Below are 15,458 nucleotides of genomic sequence, written 5' to 3'. Positions count from 1 at the left end.
TTAAAGGTATTCACGGTTATGTTAGGAAAAGTAGAGCTTATCTAGAGGAACACACATATTTGCAGATGAAATCATACGATTCACTTCCAAATATCAGGAGGGAGGGCGGATAAGGGTACGGATGGACTGAAACAGCCGTGGGTTAGTGGCTGTGGGCCTGATGATGTACATAAGGGTTTGTTAAACTTACTATACTTTTCTGTCATTTGAAATTCTCCAGGAGTATTTTTTTCATCCTAATAATTCTGACACATGAATACAAATTTCAGAGTTTCTGAAGAACATTGCTTAAAGCAATGCTGTTAAGACGCCACGTAGTATTGACAAACGCTTTAAATATGACCGCGTTTGGTGTTCCGGACATGGGAGAATGTTTATAGCCAAAACTGCAGTCATAGTGATATTGTAAGCATTAAGTTATGTAGCCCCACATTTCCTGTTGGTATTTTGCTTTATGATTCTCAAGGTTGAGTGTGCATCCAAATGCTTGGAAGGGAGCTGATGACACACATATTTCAGGTCTCAAGCCATGGAGATTCTGATGAGGTTTGGAGTGTTATCCCCAAATTTACATTTTTAGTGAGCTCATGAGGTGACTTACTGGCTATACTTACTGTTAGATTTTCATTTCATTGAGGTAGAGAACACACAAAATGCAGCTGCGAAATAGTTTAATTAAGGCTTTTTTGCAAAAATGACTTCAAGGTTTTGTGGGTTATTTTTAAAAGAAAATCCATATGAAAGACACTAGTTACAAATCTGTCTTCACTGCCATTGCCATTTCTTTTATAGTTGCATGAGAAAGGAGCAAGGAGTCTAAGTGATGACAATACTGGCCCCCAAAGTCTTCTCAAAGCTGTTAGATTACTCAAGATACTCATTTTTACAGTGTTAGGAATACATGCCCAGTTCTCCAGCAAAAGGTTCAGTTCTGTGTAAGGAAAAGGTTGAAAAGCCTGAACAGAAGCCCTGCTTGTGCTGGTATATTTCGGCCAGTTGGCAGTCACCTTACTTGGAGGTGTGCGTCTTTTGCTCTCAGTCTTGGCTGTGTGGTGCCGATGACACAGTGCAGGGCGTTCGGTACCAGAGGCGGAGGCGCTGTCGCTTCTGGCACAGCAAACGAGGAGTTCCTAAACATGCTTGCTTAAAACATGGTAAATAAACGTAAAGCACCGATGGGCAGAAGGCAGAGAAAGGACCGGGCACGTGTGGAATGCCCGCTATGCCCCCGGTGCCTTGTACATACTGGTTCAAGGAGACAAAGCCGCTGCTGAGCGAATACAGAATTTCCCACCCTGTATAGAGCTTTTTACAATTACGTCTAAACCATGCCCAACGATGGGGGTGCACTTTATTCATTATGTTAGCATAACAGGAATATAAATGAAGACAGTGAGGGTATTTTCTTGACCCAGACCATTGCAAAGACCAAAGGGTGCCAAATGAGAACAGGTCATTTCTGTATAGTAGTTCTTGAAAAAAAGAGGAACCAGAAAATGTGAATGGAATTAATAACATTTTCTCGTTTCTATTCGGAGGTAGTCGTCAAAACTCACGGTCAAAGACTGATGTCTACCAAGTAGGAGTGCTGTTATCCTGACAGTAAGTCAAGAGTCCCTGCCAGTCCCGCTCTTGCCTCGCATGCAATAAGCTCAGTGGAAAGGCAGTTGGGACCTTCCTGATCATTCACGTGTCTACCTTTCTAAGGTCTGTGCCCCAGAAGAGTTCATTTTACTGCATCGGTGAACTACAGATTATCATCACTTCAAGGCAAGTCTAAAATCTGTTTTACCCTCAAACGTCTGTGATTTTTTTCATTAAACACACCCGGAATAACATTGACACTTCATGCTCTAGTATCGAATCTTCTGTGGCCTTTATTAAAACCTTAAATCTAGTTCCTTTACCCTAAAGATACTGGACGTGGGGGTAAAGCTTAATGGAAAATTTCCTCACTAAAAACTGAACTTGTGGGACCACAGCCCCCCTGGCCAGTACTGAGGGTCTGGGGTCTATCCCTATGTCAGGTTCCAGGCCTGCTGTTCGAAAGGTGGGCCTGGAGCACACCAGCAAGGGGAGCCTGTCCCCAGGAGCCTGCCATGTCTACGGCAAGCCTGCTCCAAGGAGGAGTGCTAAGTTCCATAGCTCCTGACCTCTCAAACTGAGCCGGACCGTAGTGGTCTCACACTCCCCCCCGCCGTGACCGCTCGGTGGGTTTACGTACCGAGGCATCTGGTGACAGAATGGTGCCGCCGAGCCTCCTGTTCGTGTCTGTGTAGCAGAAAGGCATGCGACGGGTACATACTGATTAGTGGTCGTGCTCACCTTCATCTAAGAGGGTAATCGAGGGAGGAGAGGCCAGACCCATGGGAATGGCCATTTGCGTTTTGTACTCTGAACACAGTGCTGGCTCTGGTGGATTTGTGGGGAGACTGGACTTGTCTCCACACATGGGTGAGGCCAACTGGGACACATAATTCAAATTAGTTTCTCCAGCTGGTATTTCTCCCAGGGAGTTGACGTAGTTTTTTCCTAGTGCCTTCGGTCCATTTTCAGATGATGTCAACAGTCCCAGCTGGGGCTGGGCTTTAGGGGTTACTGGGACGTGGCCACAAGAAGCGGAGTCAGAAGCCGCCTGATTATAGGTAAAGTTCTCAAAACAGATGCAGGGGCCGGGCCCGGAGTGGCTCTTCTCTGTTGGGAGGAGGTAAAGGTAGGTGGGCTTGGTGGGTTCAGTTTCTGTCAGTGACTTCCTAGTGCCTTCCTGCTTGTTTATGACTTCAATAGCATCTGGAATACAGTCCTTGACATTCATTATTGTTAGGCGGGGGTTCTCCTGGAACAAACAAAAGAAATGCAAATTGTGTGTGTGTGTGTGTGTGTGTGTGTGTGTGTGTGTGTGTATAAAGTATATGCAAAACGCACTCAGGGCTTCAGGTTTTGTGTGTGTGTTGTCCTAGTCACAAGTTAACTGCAGGTGCTGTTGCTAACCAAAGGATTTCCCCCGATGGAAGAAATCTCAAGGCTCCATTCACCCATTTCACAGCCCTGGGAGACGAGGTGGCCGTCGCTGTTATATCTTCTAAGGAAGTCTAGAAAAGTACTATCACACCCCTAACCTTCAATTAGTCTTTAACAGATACATGGTATACGTAGTCTCCCAGCATTTACCTTGGATTTTATTAATGACAGAACGCTGCTCTTGTAGGGATCTGGAATGTCAGGGTAACACTTCTCCTTCATCCTAGAAAACAGTGAAAATTAGACTGAATTTTGCAATATAGTGAATAGTTAAGAGAAGTCTGCAGTCAGCTTCCTGGGTTCTCACCCTCGCTCTATCACTGACTGTGGGACCTTGGCCAGGCTATTTAACTCCGCTATGTTTACATCTTCTCATCCATTCAACGGAGATAAGGCTCTTACTTACAAGTGGCGTGGAGAGGATTAAATGAGCCGGAGGCAAAGTACTCAGAATCACTTAGAATACTGCCAAGCACACACTACGTGAAATACCATAATATTAACTAGCGTTACTGAACAGGCTTTGCAATCTTTTCAAACGGCTATTGTTTGCCTTATGTCTCGACCTGAAAAGCAAAAATGTTAGCAGAATTTTCACATTTTCATCGAAGTCTCTGTCCTTCGCCTTTGTAGCACCTTCTCTCATTTTATTCCGTGTGATTTCTATCTTATTAAACTCTTTTCTAGATATTTCTCTTTCTTCTTAGATAAAATCTTCCCCACGCACTTACCATTGACTTTTCAAGTAGCATAAGATCATGATGAGCAAAATGGAGAAAATCATGGGGAGTATGACACGTATCAGTATATGGGCTGGAGAAGAAAACAGAGAAAATTTTCCTGAGTACTTTTCCCTCCTCAAAGGAACAAAGGTAAGTTTGAGAGTAATTTTACATAGTTATTAATCCTCAAAGGTCTAGTTATGCAAGATTCGATCTGAATTCTGGCTGATGGGGTGGGGGGTTCCACCTCCCAACCAACACAGGGACCGTTCGCCATCAACACCTAGACTTGGACTTGGTCCCTCCTCTATGAGACCGGATCACTACTCCCAATTCTTCACCCCCCTGCCCCCATATCAGAATTATTACCCCCCCCCCCCCTGCCAAAGCTTCACAGTGAGCGTACTTCCCTGTGTCCTGACTTGGGGCTCAGCCACGTGACTAGGTTTGGCCAATGGGCTGGTAGTAGCTGTAACACGAGCAGCTGCTTTAAGTGCACACGCACAGCCTGCCTTGCCCTCTAGGCCCCTGTGATCCACCAGGAGAAGGATGTGTCTCTCACAACCGCTGCCCTTCTAGCCTGAGCCCCAGAGTGAAGCCATGGAACCAACCCAAACCTGACGGAAGCCTGGAGTCCAGCCTGGCACAGCCCCGCTGAGATCAGTTAAGCCAAGAGCATGAACAGAAATATTCGTTTCTGTATGCCACGGAGATTTTGAGGGTTTCTGTTATACTTCAGAAATGAACTAGTGCATCCCCCACTTTTAGTCTCAGACAAAATGACCTGAATGTGTCTTAACCTGGAATAATTATCCATTTTGATTCCTCAGATAGGTCATTTTCTTAAATACCCATCTTTTCTGTTCCCCCTGCCTGCAAGCCCAACAAATAATAATTCCACTGGGCCAGTAAACACTGTCTTTTGCAGATGCAAATTGCACAGGGAGGGGGGTTGGTGGGCCAACGGTCATTCACACGTACACATGTACGTATATTTCTGTTCAATATATCTGCTTCCCTGCCCCCCCTCCCCCCGCCCCCCCACCTGGTCACCAGCCCTGACACCTGGCTGTCCTGGAAGGAATGAGGTTTGATTTGGGGCTGGGGATATGGTGGGAAATGTTGGCATTTTTTAAGGGAGGACAGGCCTGGGTAGATGCCCAGCCCAGTGTTATGAGGCAGCACAGGGTTCTGAAGAAAAGGACACACGGAGAGGTAAGACGATGCCGTAGCTAACACCTCACCAACTGGCCTGAAGTTAAACCTGATGGCAGAAAGGGGGAAGAAACTCTCTTCCTGACTCCACTAAAGAATACTTTGCTCTCAACTCAGTACTTTGGACTACTATAACTGGTTTTAAGATTCAGTTAAGTTATAGACTTCTAACTTACTTAAGAAGCCCGGGGACCTAGCCATGGTAGTTTCCAAGTTTCAGACTGGTTTTGCTAAACTTTTTTAGCAAAATGCATGATGAAATGCATTATATGCATCCAGAAAAATGCTCATAAGAGCACATCTCAATGCATTTTCACAAGTGCCAACACACGTGGCCAGTACCTAGAGCACAAAAAGGAACATCAGCTCCCCAGAAAGCCCTCCTGGTGTCCCCATCCAATCATCATCCCCTCCCAAGGTAACCACATCTTGTCTTCTAATAACGCATTTGCCTCTTTCTGTAGCAGACTCTTACAGCAAGGGTCAGGGCTGGCTTCTGTCACTTGGCATGGCAGTTGTGACATTCGCCCGTATTATTTTTGTAACTGCAGAATGTCATTCTCATTGCTCTAATTACGCACTTTATTTTCCTTTTTAATAATAGTCAATAAACCAATAAAGAGTCACAGCTGAGGCTAAGGAGGTTTATCATGAATAAGGGAGATAAATGAAATCTAGAAAATATACTTGAGGTAAAGATAGTTATTTGTATTATGATGTATGTGTACACACACACACACACACCCTCTACCAGCTAAATAAATACCAAGACTGGAATAACAACAGCCTGAATATAATTTAAAATTTTTTGAATTTACCCTAAAACAGTTAAGAGTGCTCAAATAATATAAATCCTTGACTGACATCTGAGAGTTCTGACCTTCAACTTGGAAACCTGGGGCCACGTTGCAGCTGACAAGTGAGCAGCCCTGAGTGCCCCGATCTGCCGGCATAGACACAGATGTCCTCACCCCTGGTCAGCAGCTCTACCTGCTGTGGCCACCTTGTCCCTACGGCTCTGCCACCAGCAAAGGGACCCTGCACCGAGGACCTAGGATCGCTGGTAACTTGGGGCAGACTTTTCAGCCTGTTTTCCAGAGAGGAGTGTCTGCAAAGGTCCCTTCCAGTGGGGACCCTCCATGATACACAATTTGATACTTGCTTTTCCTCTTCTTCTCCATCAGTATCTTCCTCCCCCTGCACCCCCACCCCCACCTTCCTGTTTATCGGAGGTCAGTGTTTACCACCAGAATCTGATTTACCATTAACTGGTTCCTGCTGCCCTTCTCCCTGCCCTCTTCTTTCTCCTTCTTTCAAGCCAAATGCATTTTGAAAAGTGGATCTCTTTGTCTCATTTTTTCCCCACCAATCGGCAACAGCAGGTTCATGAAGGAACCTGCCTGATCCCAGCAGACCCCGCCCCATCTCTCTCAACTGCCCCCAGAAAGGCAAAGTCAGGAAGCGGCTGATTTGCCACTGAGGGAAACCAGCCAGGGAGCCGGCTGCCGAGGGCAGCTCTGCTGAGAAAACCACCGCCCTCCTCTAGACAGTGGGTCTGGGGCCCCGGGGGCCCTTCTGAAGTTGACAGGAAACTGCCATCTGTGATTTTCAAGCCATTGTGGGCCCGAGTGGCTCAGGGACCGCAGCGACAGACAGGCCAGAGGAAGGTTCCAGGTCATAAGTCAGTCAGACTCTTGTCTGTTTAACGTAGTTGGATTCTGTGTGACATTTTGTGTGTGTGTGTGACACAGAATCCCATCTAGAGAAAGAGAAAGAGAGAGAAGAAAGGTTTAAAAATTCCTGATCTCGACAACTCACAGTATTCATCTGGAGTTGTGACCTTTGTGAAAGCGCCCTGGGGGCCCTCGCCGACACTGGTGTATGGAGTGAGGAAAAACTCATAGAAAGATGCGGGCTGCAGGTTTTCCACGACAAATGTCTTCTGTTTGGGGTTGTCAATTTTGTATTTGCAACATATTGAATCATCTGTAATTTAAAAGAAAAAAAAAATTTTTTTCAAGAAAAAAAAGCGTGAGAGAGATCTTATGACAGGGTTGGGCACCAATAATCATCTTGTTGACTCAGCACCGTCAACATCCTACACCAATCAAATATTAAATCATCATTTCATCACTCTGGGTCATGGGTGAAATCTTGAAAACATGGCAAGAAAAGCTGGTGATCCAGAGAGAGCACACAAGTGTGGGAGAGACAGTAAGAGCTGGGGAGAGACTTAAAAATATATTGTAATAACCTTTAACAAAGTCAAAGGGAAAAAAAGAAAAAGGGCTTAGCCAGGAAGCTTCGTAACCGGCAGGTTTTCCGAAGCCGCTGATGGTATTTCAAATGCTTCCCAAAATACCGGGCACTCTGTTTTAAGTAAGTCAAAACACTGACCCCCCGCCGTCTGGCCCACTAGTTTGCTGAAGAACACTCTGGATCAAAAAGCATGCGAGAACAGGATTCGGTGTGGCCGGGCTCAGACATGGCCGCCTCGCTGGCGGTTTTGAAGAGTGAAGTCTTGAAAGAGTAAACCAACCAACAAACACACGCGTCACCTGAGAGGACTGCCTTTTCAGATCCCAGGAGGCACCGCGCAGCCTTGGACTTCAGATAGAGGGAGTACCCTCGTACAAAACCGGGCTGGGACTCGGCAGCATAGTCCTTCCAGCTCAGGGTAAAGGAGTAGGAGGTCAGGTTACTCATGAGCACTTGAGGGTTGTCTGAAGGCACTAGGAAAGGAAGTTGGGGTAAGAAGAGTCATCACTCGCAAATCTTCTCAGAGGGCTCACGTGAACTAAAAGTAGGGCCACAGCCAACCCCAGAGCCTGTAGGCACTCACATGCCTCGTTCGGGAGTTTTCTCCACTTCTCGGGGGGATTTATGCCCTGACACAGTTTGTGAGGCCTGGGAAGGAGGTGACCCATCTTCCTGTCCAAGTCTTGCCTTTCACAGATGAAGACAAGGACGGCCAGAGAGACTCAACAGCTTGCGCGAGGTCACGCAGCAAAAAGGAGAATGAAGGCCTTAGACTTCATTCTGCTCTTGGATTCTTAACAGTGCTTGACAGAAGACCCTGCCAGAGGACGGACTGAAGGGGGTTTTGGCGGGACTCTAGCTCCCGGGTTGTGACAGCACCAAGCTATGCAAGCATCACTGAAGCAACCCAGGAGTGTTTGTTCTGGAGGTTTCCTGAGCCTGTTTCACACGCACATGCGCGCACACCCTGCCAGTCTCAGCCCCCTCCCACCCATGAAGGGGTGGGAAGAGGTGACCTGATCGGTGCAAGGGAGGAGAGGTCCCAAAGGGCCCAGATTTCAGTGGAATTGAAATTGCCTTCCGTGGCTGGTGGAACCACAGGAAAATTTCCAGAGGATGATTTCACGGCATGTGATAAAAGTCTTAAAAATTGTAAAAGAAATGAGAAACTATGTAAGTTCAAGCCTTGACTCAAGTATTCTAAGACCTCATTTAAAAACCATTATTGTGGATATGGACGAAGATTTCACTAGAATGATGGTGACTCGGGGCATAAGAGGTGGGGCTAAGGATAAAAGAGACTGAGCACTGCAGAGAGAAATCACTTGAAGATGCGTTTCATGGTTTATAGTTGAAAAACTTGTAATCCTCAATGTCCGACGACAGGCGATTTGACATATGCAAACAATTATTTGCAATGATATAGTTAAATAATACTTAGTGACATGCGTCAAAAAAGCACTTTATAAACTGGATAAAGTCCCCTTTTTACTTAAAAATGTTTATCTGTACAGGGAGAGAAATACCTGGAAATACATCAAATATTAACTCTGGATATTTGTTTTCTGGGTGGCAAAATTAGCAATGAGTTTGTCTTCTTTTGCCATACACTGTCTTTAATGGAAATGGTTTATAGTTTATGAGTAAAAATATTTTTTAAATCCAATTACCAGAACAAATGGGACCCTGAAAATCAGGAAGAGTGTTGAAATATTCCTGAACCCACAGCTCGGATCTCTGGATTGTTCTGAACAAGTCTGCCCACGGATACGTTAAGCGCTGTAGACTTACCCAGTTCCTGGGAGTATCCCGTTTTTTTCTCTAATAAATAAGGAATCCTTTCTGTAGAAATTCCATAAATTCTGAAGTTGTATCGAACCCCTGGTCTAAAAGCATCTACGGAAGAAAGGTCAACAGGTTTTCAATAACACAAAGTGACATTCTCTTTATTTCTGCAAAGGAACAAATGAAAAATGAATTGGCGTCTCCTAAATGCCTTCCTCCTCGGGATTTCTGCACTTCGTCTCCACCGTCTTCCCTGCTTCCTCTGGCCTTAGAGTCCACTGACTCCAACTAAGCCTGCGGGAGCTGTCCCCTACGCCGTCCTCTCCAACAAGGGCTCTCCAACACCATTTTGTCCACGTGCAGGAAAGTGGGTGCAGAATTCAGTCACGCACAGAAAACCATTTTATTTTATTTTACTTTTTAATGTTTATTTAGTTTTTGAGAGAGAGAGACTGACAGAGTGTGAGCAGGGGAGGGAGCAGAGAGAGAGAGAGAGGGGAAGACACAGAATCCGAAGCAGGCTCCAGGCTCGGAGCTGTCAGCACAGAGCCCGACACGGGGCTCGAACCCACGAGCCGTGAGATCATGACCTGAGCCGAAGTCGGAAGCTCGACCGACTGAGCCACCCAGGCGTCCCCAGAAAACCATTTTAAAGTCTCTTCTGACTCCAAGTCCCCTGCAGCGACTTGTCTTCTCTCGCCACCCCCCACCCCACCAAGCTGAGCACTGGAAGGCTTTGCTTGCACTTCTTCATTTTCCCCTCACACCCGCACCTCTGCAATCCACCTTCGGCACCCGCCATGCCACTGACACCGCCCCGGCCGAGGGCAGCCTCATTCCCTCACTGAATGCCCTCCCTGGCCTCCGTCACCCTCTGCAGGTCGACGATTCCCCACATCTTTACCTCGAGCCCAGCAGATGGCGCTACTGACACCTCTACTCCAGCGGCAAACCTAGGCTTCTGGGACTCGGCTAAATTGCCAATCCTGAAATTACAACTCCAACGTGGGAGGTAAGAGATCAAATTCTACATTTGCCACCGAAAGTGAAGGAGCTGATGATTGACTCCGACCACGCTATGTCCTAAATGTGTCCCAAATCCATACACCTCTCTAGATGGGGAGGGTTATAATGTCCCTTTGCCGTTCATTTGAGAGAACTGATTTCAAGGCACAAATTTATGAAATCGTGAAAACCTATCCCAGCCTCAGGTCCAGAGCGTGTCTGTGAAAGTATGTTTCAGACCAAATCTTAGACCACATCATTGCAAAATGTGAACTCCTCGCCCCCGGGCCTGATTTCGTCATTTCAAAATGATTAGTTTAGCACCAAGTATCCATGAGATGGTCCAGAGGTCCTGGTTGAACTTGCTGCAAGGTGCAGGGAACAAGACGGTAACACAGAGGACTCTCCTTACCTGAGCTAACAACTGTGCTTGTGGTATCGGGACCTAGGTTTTTCCACTGGAGATCACAGAGCGGGTCCCCGGGACGTTCACACCACTCCACAACGTAGCCCGTGACGTCTCCGGGTTGGGGTTTCCAAGACAGACAGAATCCGTCCTCTGTGCCCCTGACTCTTTCTTCTTCAACCTCTTCTGCACATTACAAATACAGCCATGCTTCAGATGGAATTCATTGTACATTTTCAAAAAAGCGCTTGAAGAAGAAAATAAACTTGAACACGCACTGTCTCTGACAGTTAAGGGCCCCATCACCTGAGTGGCTACAGAAGCTCGGGGATGGGGTAATGTTTTCACAGGTGATTTCCTGCCTCTCACCCCCCAGCAAATATTTACATCTGCCCTTAGGATACCTCTGTTCTAATCTTCTGAGACCCAACGAGACTTCAGCCCCAAGACAAGCGTCAGTGAACAACTTGCCATCAGGCCAAATCCAGCCTCCAAAGCTTGTTTTATGACCCTTGAGCTAAGAAGGGGTTTAAGATTTTTAAAGAGCTGCCAAAAACAAAGAATACAGAATATCGAACAGAGGCCGATCATACGATCGTACGATCGTACGATATCGAACAGAGGCAGATCTGTGAAGCCTGAAATGTTTCCTATCTTCCCCTTTACTCGAAAAACTGGCTGACCCCATGTTTGGCACTTGATCCACCTTTTTTTTTTTTCTTTAAAGTTTATTTATTTATTTATTTTGAGAGAGAGAGGGAAGCAGAGCACACAAGAGGGGGAGGGCCAGGGAGAGAGGGAGAGAGAGAGAGAATCCCAAGCAGGCTCTGTGCTGTTGGTGCAGAGCCTGACGTGGGGCTCGAACTCATGAACCGTGAGACTATGACCTGAGCCGAAGTCAAGAGTCAGACACTTAATCGACATGGCCACCCAGGCACCCCTTGGTACTCGATCTACTTTTAAAAAGTATCTGTTGGACAGATAAATAATGCGCCTTAATCCCCCCACATGATGCTGGCTGCTCCTGAACTATTACGTCTGTGATGTTAGGGGGAGAAACCGAGTGAGAACAACAAAGGAAAGAGTTCAGATACGTACCAAGTTGGACTATGCAAGGACGTGCACACTGCTCATGACCAATCTCAACACACTTTATCAGCCACGATAGGTTTAAATTGGAAAAAAGCGATATGATCTCAACGGACGACAGTTCTAGTGATTTCAAGCAGACTCACCCTGCGCCTTCAGGGATGAGAATTTCTCCTAGTTCCCGAGGCTGACCTCACAGCCCGCCACTGTTGACAGGGCAGTGGTCCCAGCCAGTCAAGTGAGACAGACCCAGACCAGGACTGGGCCTGCAGACAGCTGCTCAGAAAAGCAGTATTTGCTCAGAAAGGAGCAAACATGGCTTGGTATAGACTTCTACTAAAACTTGACTCATGGGTGCCTGGGTGGCTCAGTCGGTTGAGCGTCCGACTTCAGCTCAGGTCACAATCTCACGGTCCGTGAGTTCGAGCCCCGCATCGGGCACTGGGCTGATGGCTCAGAGCCTGGAGCCTGCTTCTGATTCTGTGTCTCCCTCTCTCTCTGCCCCTCCCCCGTTCATGCTCTATCTCTCTCTGTCTCAAAAATAAATAAACGTTAAAAAAAAAAAAATTTAAAAAAAAAAAAAACTTGACTCATTGTTCATCTGCAATTTGAATTTAACTGGGCATCCTGTATTTTATTGGGCAATCCTAATTACACCTGAACATTGGTGTGAAAGCACAGTGCTATTAATTTTTGTAGTTATTATCCAGTGGGGGACACCCAAAGGGATGTGTAGCTCTAGGTATAAATAAAGGGTTCCCCATGAAGGCCTTTGTATACCCCACCTATGTGGCTTCCCTGTCTTCTTCTGTTAAAGAAATAAATCTTGTTTGCATCAAAGTTGACATTTTTCACTCTTATTCACACTGGCTAAAATTTCATCCCAAAGTTAGAACCGTAACTCTTATCAAGCTGCTGTTTGAAAGCTGCAAATATGTTTTAAGAAGTGGAGATAGAGGGAAGGAGAAAGGACATGTTTTTTCAGTCATTCACACTCTAGTATGAATTGGCTTAACCTTAACAGTTGGCCTCATAGCACATTGGTGATTTTATCCACTGAAGTGATTTAAGAATGTGGGCCACTGGGGGGCACCTAGGTGGCTCAGTCAGTTGAGCGTCTGACTTCGGCTCAGGTCATGATCCCACAGCTCGTGGGTTTGAGCCCCGTGTTGGGCTCTGTGTTGACAGCTCAGAGCCTGGAGCCTGCCCCTCCCCCACTCACACGTTCACTCTCCCTCTCTCTCCCTCAAATATAAATAAATATTAAGAAAAAAAAAAAAAGAATGTGGGCCGCTTAAGGAAGACTGGATACCCTCACGGGGGAAGGCATGGAGGTCTGAGAGCAGGGGATAGGGAAGGAAGGTTCGGTAGGAACCCACAGATAGAGAAGACCCCCAAACAGGTTACAGTGCTTAGTGTTGTTTGGAACCGAGCCTCATTCAAGGCTGTCTTCTTTTATCTATCAGCTCCCCCAGGGTGAATGAAATGCCCACTCTTCCTGCTTTGTCCTAATGAAGACAGAATACAGCTTTTCACTTCCTTCTCTAATGCAGTTCTTGATAAGCAAAGGTCACGTTAAGTAACTCCTTAGTTTTTCTTCTGTGCCCAAGCTTAATTTCTTTTTCTTACTTGACACACCAGATTGTTCTTTAAAAGTAAATAAAATAAAACCAAGCAACACTTCTCTCTCATCGAGCCTACTTAACCTAAATTGAAGCCTAGCTTGAGTAAGAGGTATAACACAATGTGCTGTAGCCCCATGAGCAGGACCTGAAAGTGTCACAGCAGAGCCTGAAGAAGAGCATGATCGACAGGTGCACAAATGAGTACACGACGTCGACTACTTTGTGCCCAAGCATGCGTTGTCTCCTACGCGTTCCTGTGCGTGCGTGTGTTGGCGGGGGGGTAGTATATCCAACCTCTTTTTACAGCTCTCCCAAGAAGGTAATTCATATGGCTACTGACTGTCCATGTAAGGTCATCTCTACCTTGTCTGGTCTCTCACAGGCTGAGGGATTAGCCAGTTGCCATCTTTCATTCTACTTCAGCAAAGCCTTCCAGAAAGATGATGCCAGTCAGTTCTCCTTCTCACCTCTGGCAATGCTAATGGGCTCTTTCTGGGTGGCAAGGACTGACAAATATTTTACAGTACGATAAATGCGACCCGCAATTTCATAAGCTACAAAGCACGTTTACACCAACCCCAGCTCTCAGCGAAGACTGCTTATTGGTGTTGCATTTACTTGAGCAAATGTGAGATAATTCTCTGAATTTCTTGGAGAATCTCAGGGCAGCAATGTCCTGAGCTGTGGCTGAACTCTCACACCGAGCAGGGCTGTCCCGGGAAACACACAGCCATGCCTGGACCAAAAGAAAAAGACTAATGGCGTTCAGGAGCTAGCTCTTTTGTCCCGCCAGGTTACTGCCTTTCCAATGTGTCCGTTGCTACTTAATAACATCACCTGGGCCACAGAATAAAAACAAAACGAAACTCACTGTTTCCAGGGTCTCCGGACACGGCGATGACCGAAGCGGGGGACGTGCCCACACTGTTGTTAGCTGTGACGCGGATTTGGTAAGAACACTGGTCGAGGGTTAGTTCTGTGCCATTGGCCGGAGCAGGAATGGAGAGGAGCTTCAAGGTGGACGGTCTGTCTAGATTTTCTAGAACTACATTATAGAAGAGAATCTTCCCATTGGCCTGCAATTTTGATAGTGGCTGAGAGAAAATACGGATGACCATTTCAAAATGGGTTTTCGGGGCACCTGGGTGGCTCAGGCAGTTAAGCGGCCGACTCTTGATTTCGGCTCAGGCAATGATCTTACAGCTTGTTGAGTTCGAGCCCCACGTTGGGGTCTACACTCATAGCGGGGGCCTGCTTGGGATCCTGTCTTCCGCTCTCTGCCCCTCCCCCACTCTCTCAAAAATAAATGTTAAAAAATTCAAAATGGGTTTTTCTTTGAAAGCAGTTTGCATCATTACTTTTTCATCTTTCCTGGCCCCCAACTGCTTTACACACACACACACACACACACACACACACACACACACACACCAGCAAATTAAAAAACAGTTTAATAGAGAAGATAACCATCTAAAGCAAGCTTGAAATCAGGCATTCCGCGGTAACTGAAGTGGAGTACAGAACAGGACTACTTGAGCTCCTCAAGAGCATGTTGGATCTAGAGAAGCATGACCAAGTCAGGAGAGGAAGGGGCTCCTTCAGCCTGGGTAAGAAGGGACTCAGAGGGCACCAAGGGGAGAAGACGCGAGCAGACCCGGGCAGGAGGGGCCTGGCCCCTGGCCTCCCTTCCCCCTCCAGCCATCTTTCCCTGCGCAGTTGTGCCCTGAGCCATTCACGGAGCACGCGGTTCCCTCTAGACCATCCTCCAGGTTGAAGAGAATTCCCTGCCCACAAGGTCCCAAGCCTGGTGCCAGGAACCGTCCCCCCCAGCCTGCCCTCTCAAGAACAGCCGGTGTCCTGGGTGTGAGCAGCCCCAGGTCTGAGAATGGGTGCAGAGAGCGGCTGTCTGCGGGGCTGTGCCCATGTGTGAGTGCCTGGGCTCCCTGCGGAGACGGCCAGTGTGGAGGTGGGAAGGACAGCCAGGTGGGCGGTGGCTGGGGGCCAAGCCATCCGGTATGGTCATGTTTGATATGAAAACATGAGCTGAGGAATCCGGGAGTTTCAAGCACAAGCCTGGACTTCCAGGTTGCCATGGAGGCCTTAATAGACAAGGCACAATGACAAACTAGATTTTAGTTTACTTTTTTCAAAATACATGTAGAGTATTTTTTAGCTTGACCCCTAACTCCTACATGTAAGTTACTGTACGTAAATAGTCGTATCTTTCAAATATGGTATGTACTTTTCCACTTACACCGGTGCCCCGGGCCTTGCAAAACTTAGAGCAAGGCTGGACAGAAGTTACAGAGCTACAGCTTCCAACAGTCAGAA

At 46.9% G+C, this 15,458-nt stretch overlaps 1 protein-coding gene across 4 annotated transcripts in view; it reads right to left on the bottom strand.

The window, feature by feature from the left end:
• Nucleotides 1-654: 654 nt before the first annotated feature.
• OSMR (oncostatin M receptor) overlaps nt 655-15,458 on the bottom strand; it is a 53,792-nt gene continuing 38,988 nt past the window's right edge. For all 4 annotated transcript variants that reach the window (XM_060637629.3, XM_060637625.3, XM_060637626.3 and 1 more), the window contains exons 11-18: nt 13,999-14,221; nt 10,420-10,599; nt 9,009-9,113; nt 7,517-7,690; nt 6,777-6,944; nt 3,753-3,834; nt 3,172-3,244; nt 655-2,836 (exon numbers count right to left, since the gene is read on the bottom strand). In XM_060637629.3, the coding sequence (XP_060493612.3) occupies nt 2,309-2,836; nt 3,172-3,244; nt 3,753-3,834; nt 6,777-6,944; nt 7,517-7,690; nt 9,009-9,113; nt 10,420-10,599; nt 13,999-14,221 (1,533 nt within the window). In that variant the 3' untranslated portion in view covers nt 655-2,308. The remainder of the gene's footprint in view (nt 2,837-3,171; nt 3,245-3,752; nt 3,835-6,776; nt 6,945-7,516; nt 7,691-9,008; nt 9,114-10,419; nt 10,600-13,998; nt 14,222-15,458) is intronic.

Source organism: Panthera onca, chromosome A1 (genome assembly GCF_046562875.1).
Source record: "Panthera onca isolate mPanOnc1 chromosome A1, mPanOnc1 haplotype 2, whole genome shotgun sequence".
NCBI lineage: Eukaryota > Metazoa > Chordata > Mammalia > Carnivora > Felidae > Panthera > Panthera onca.
The sequence above is the reverse complement of the archived record's forward strand: the minus strand, read 5'-3'. Positions and strand labels throughout refer to the sequence as shown.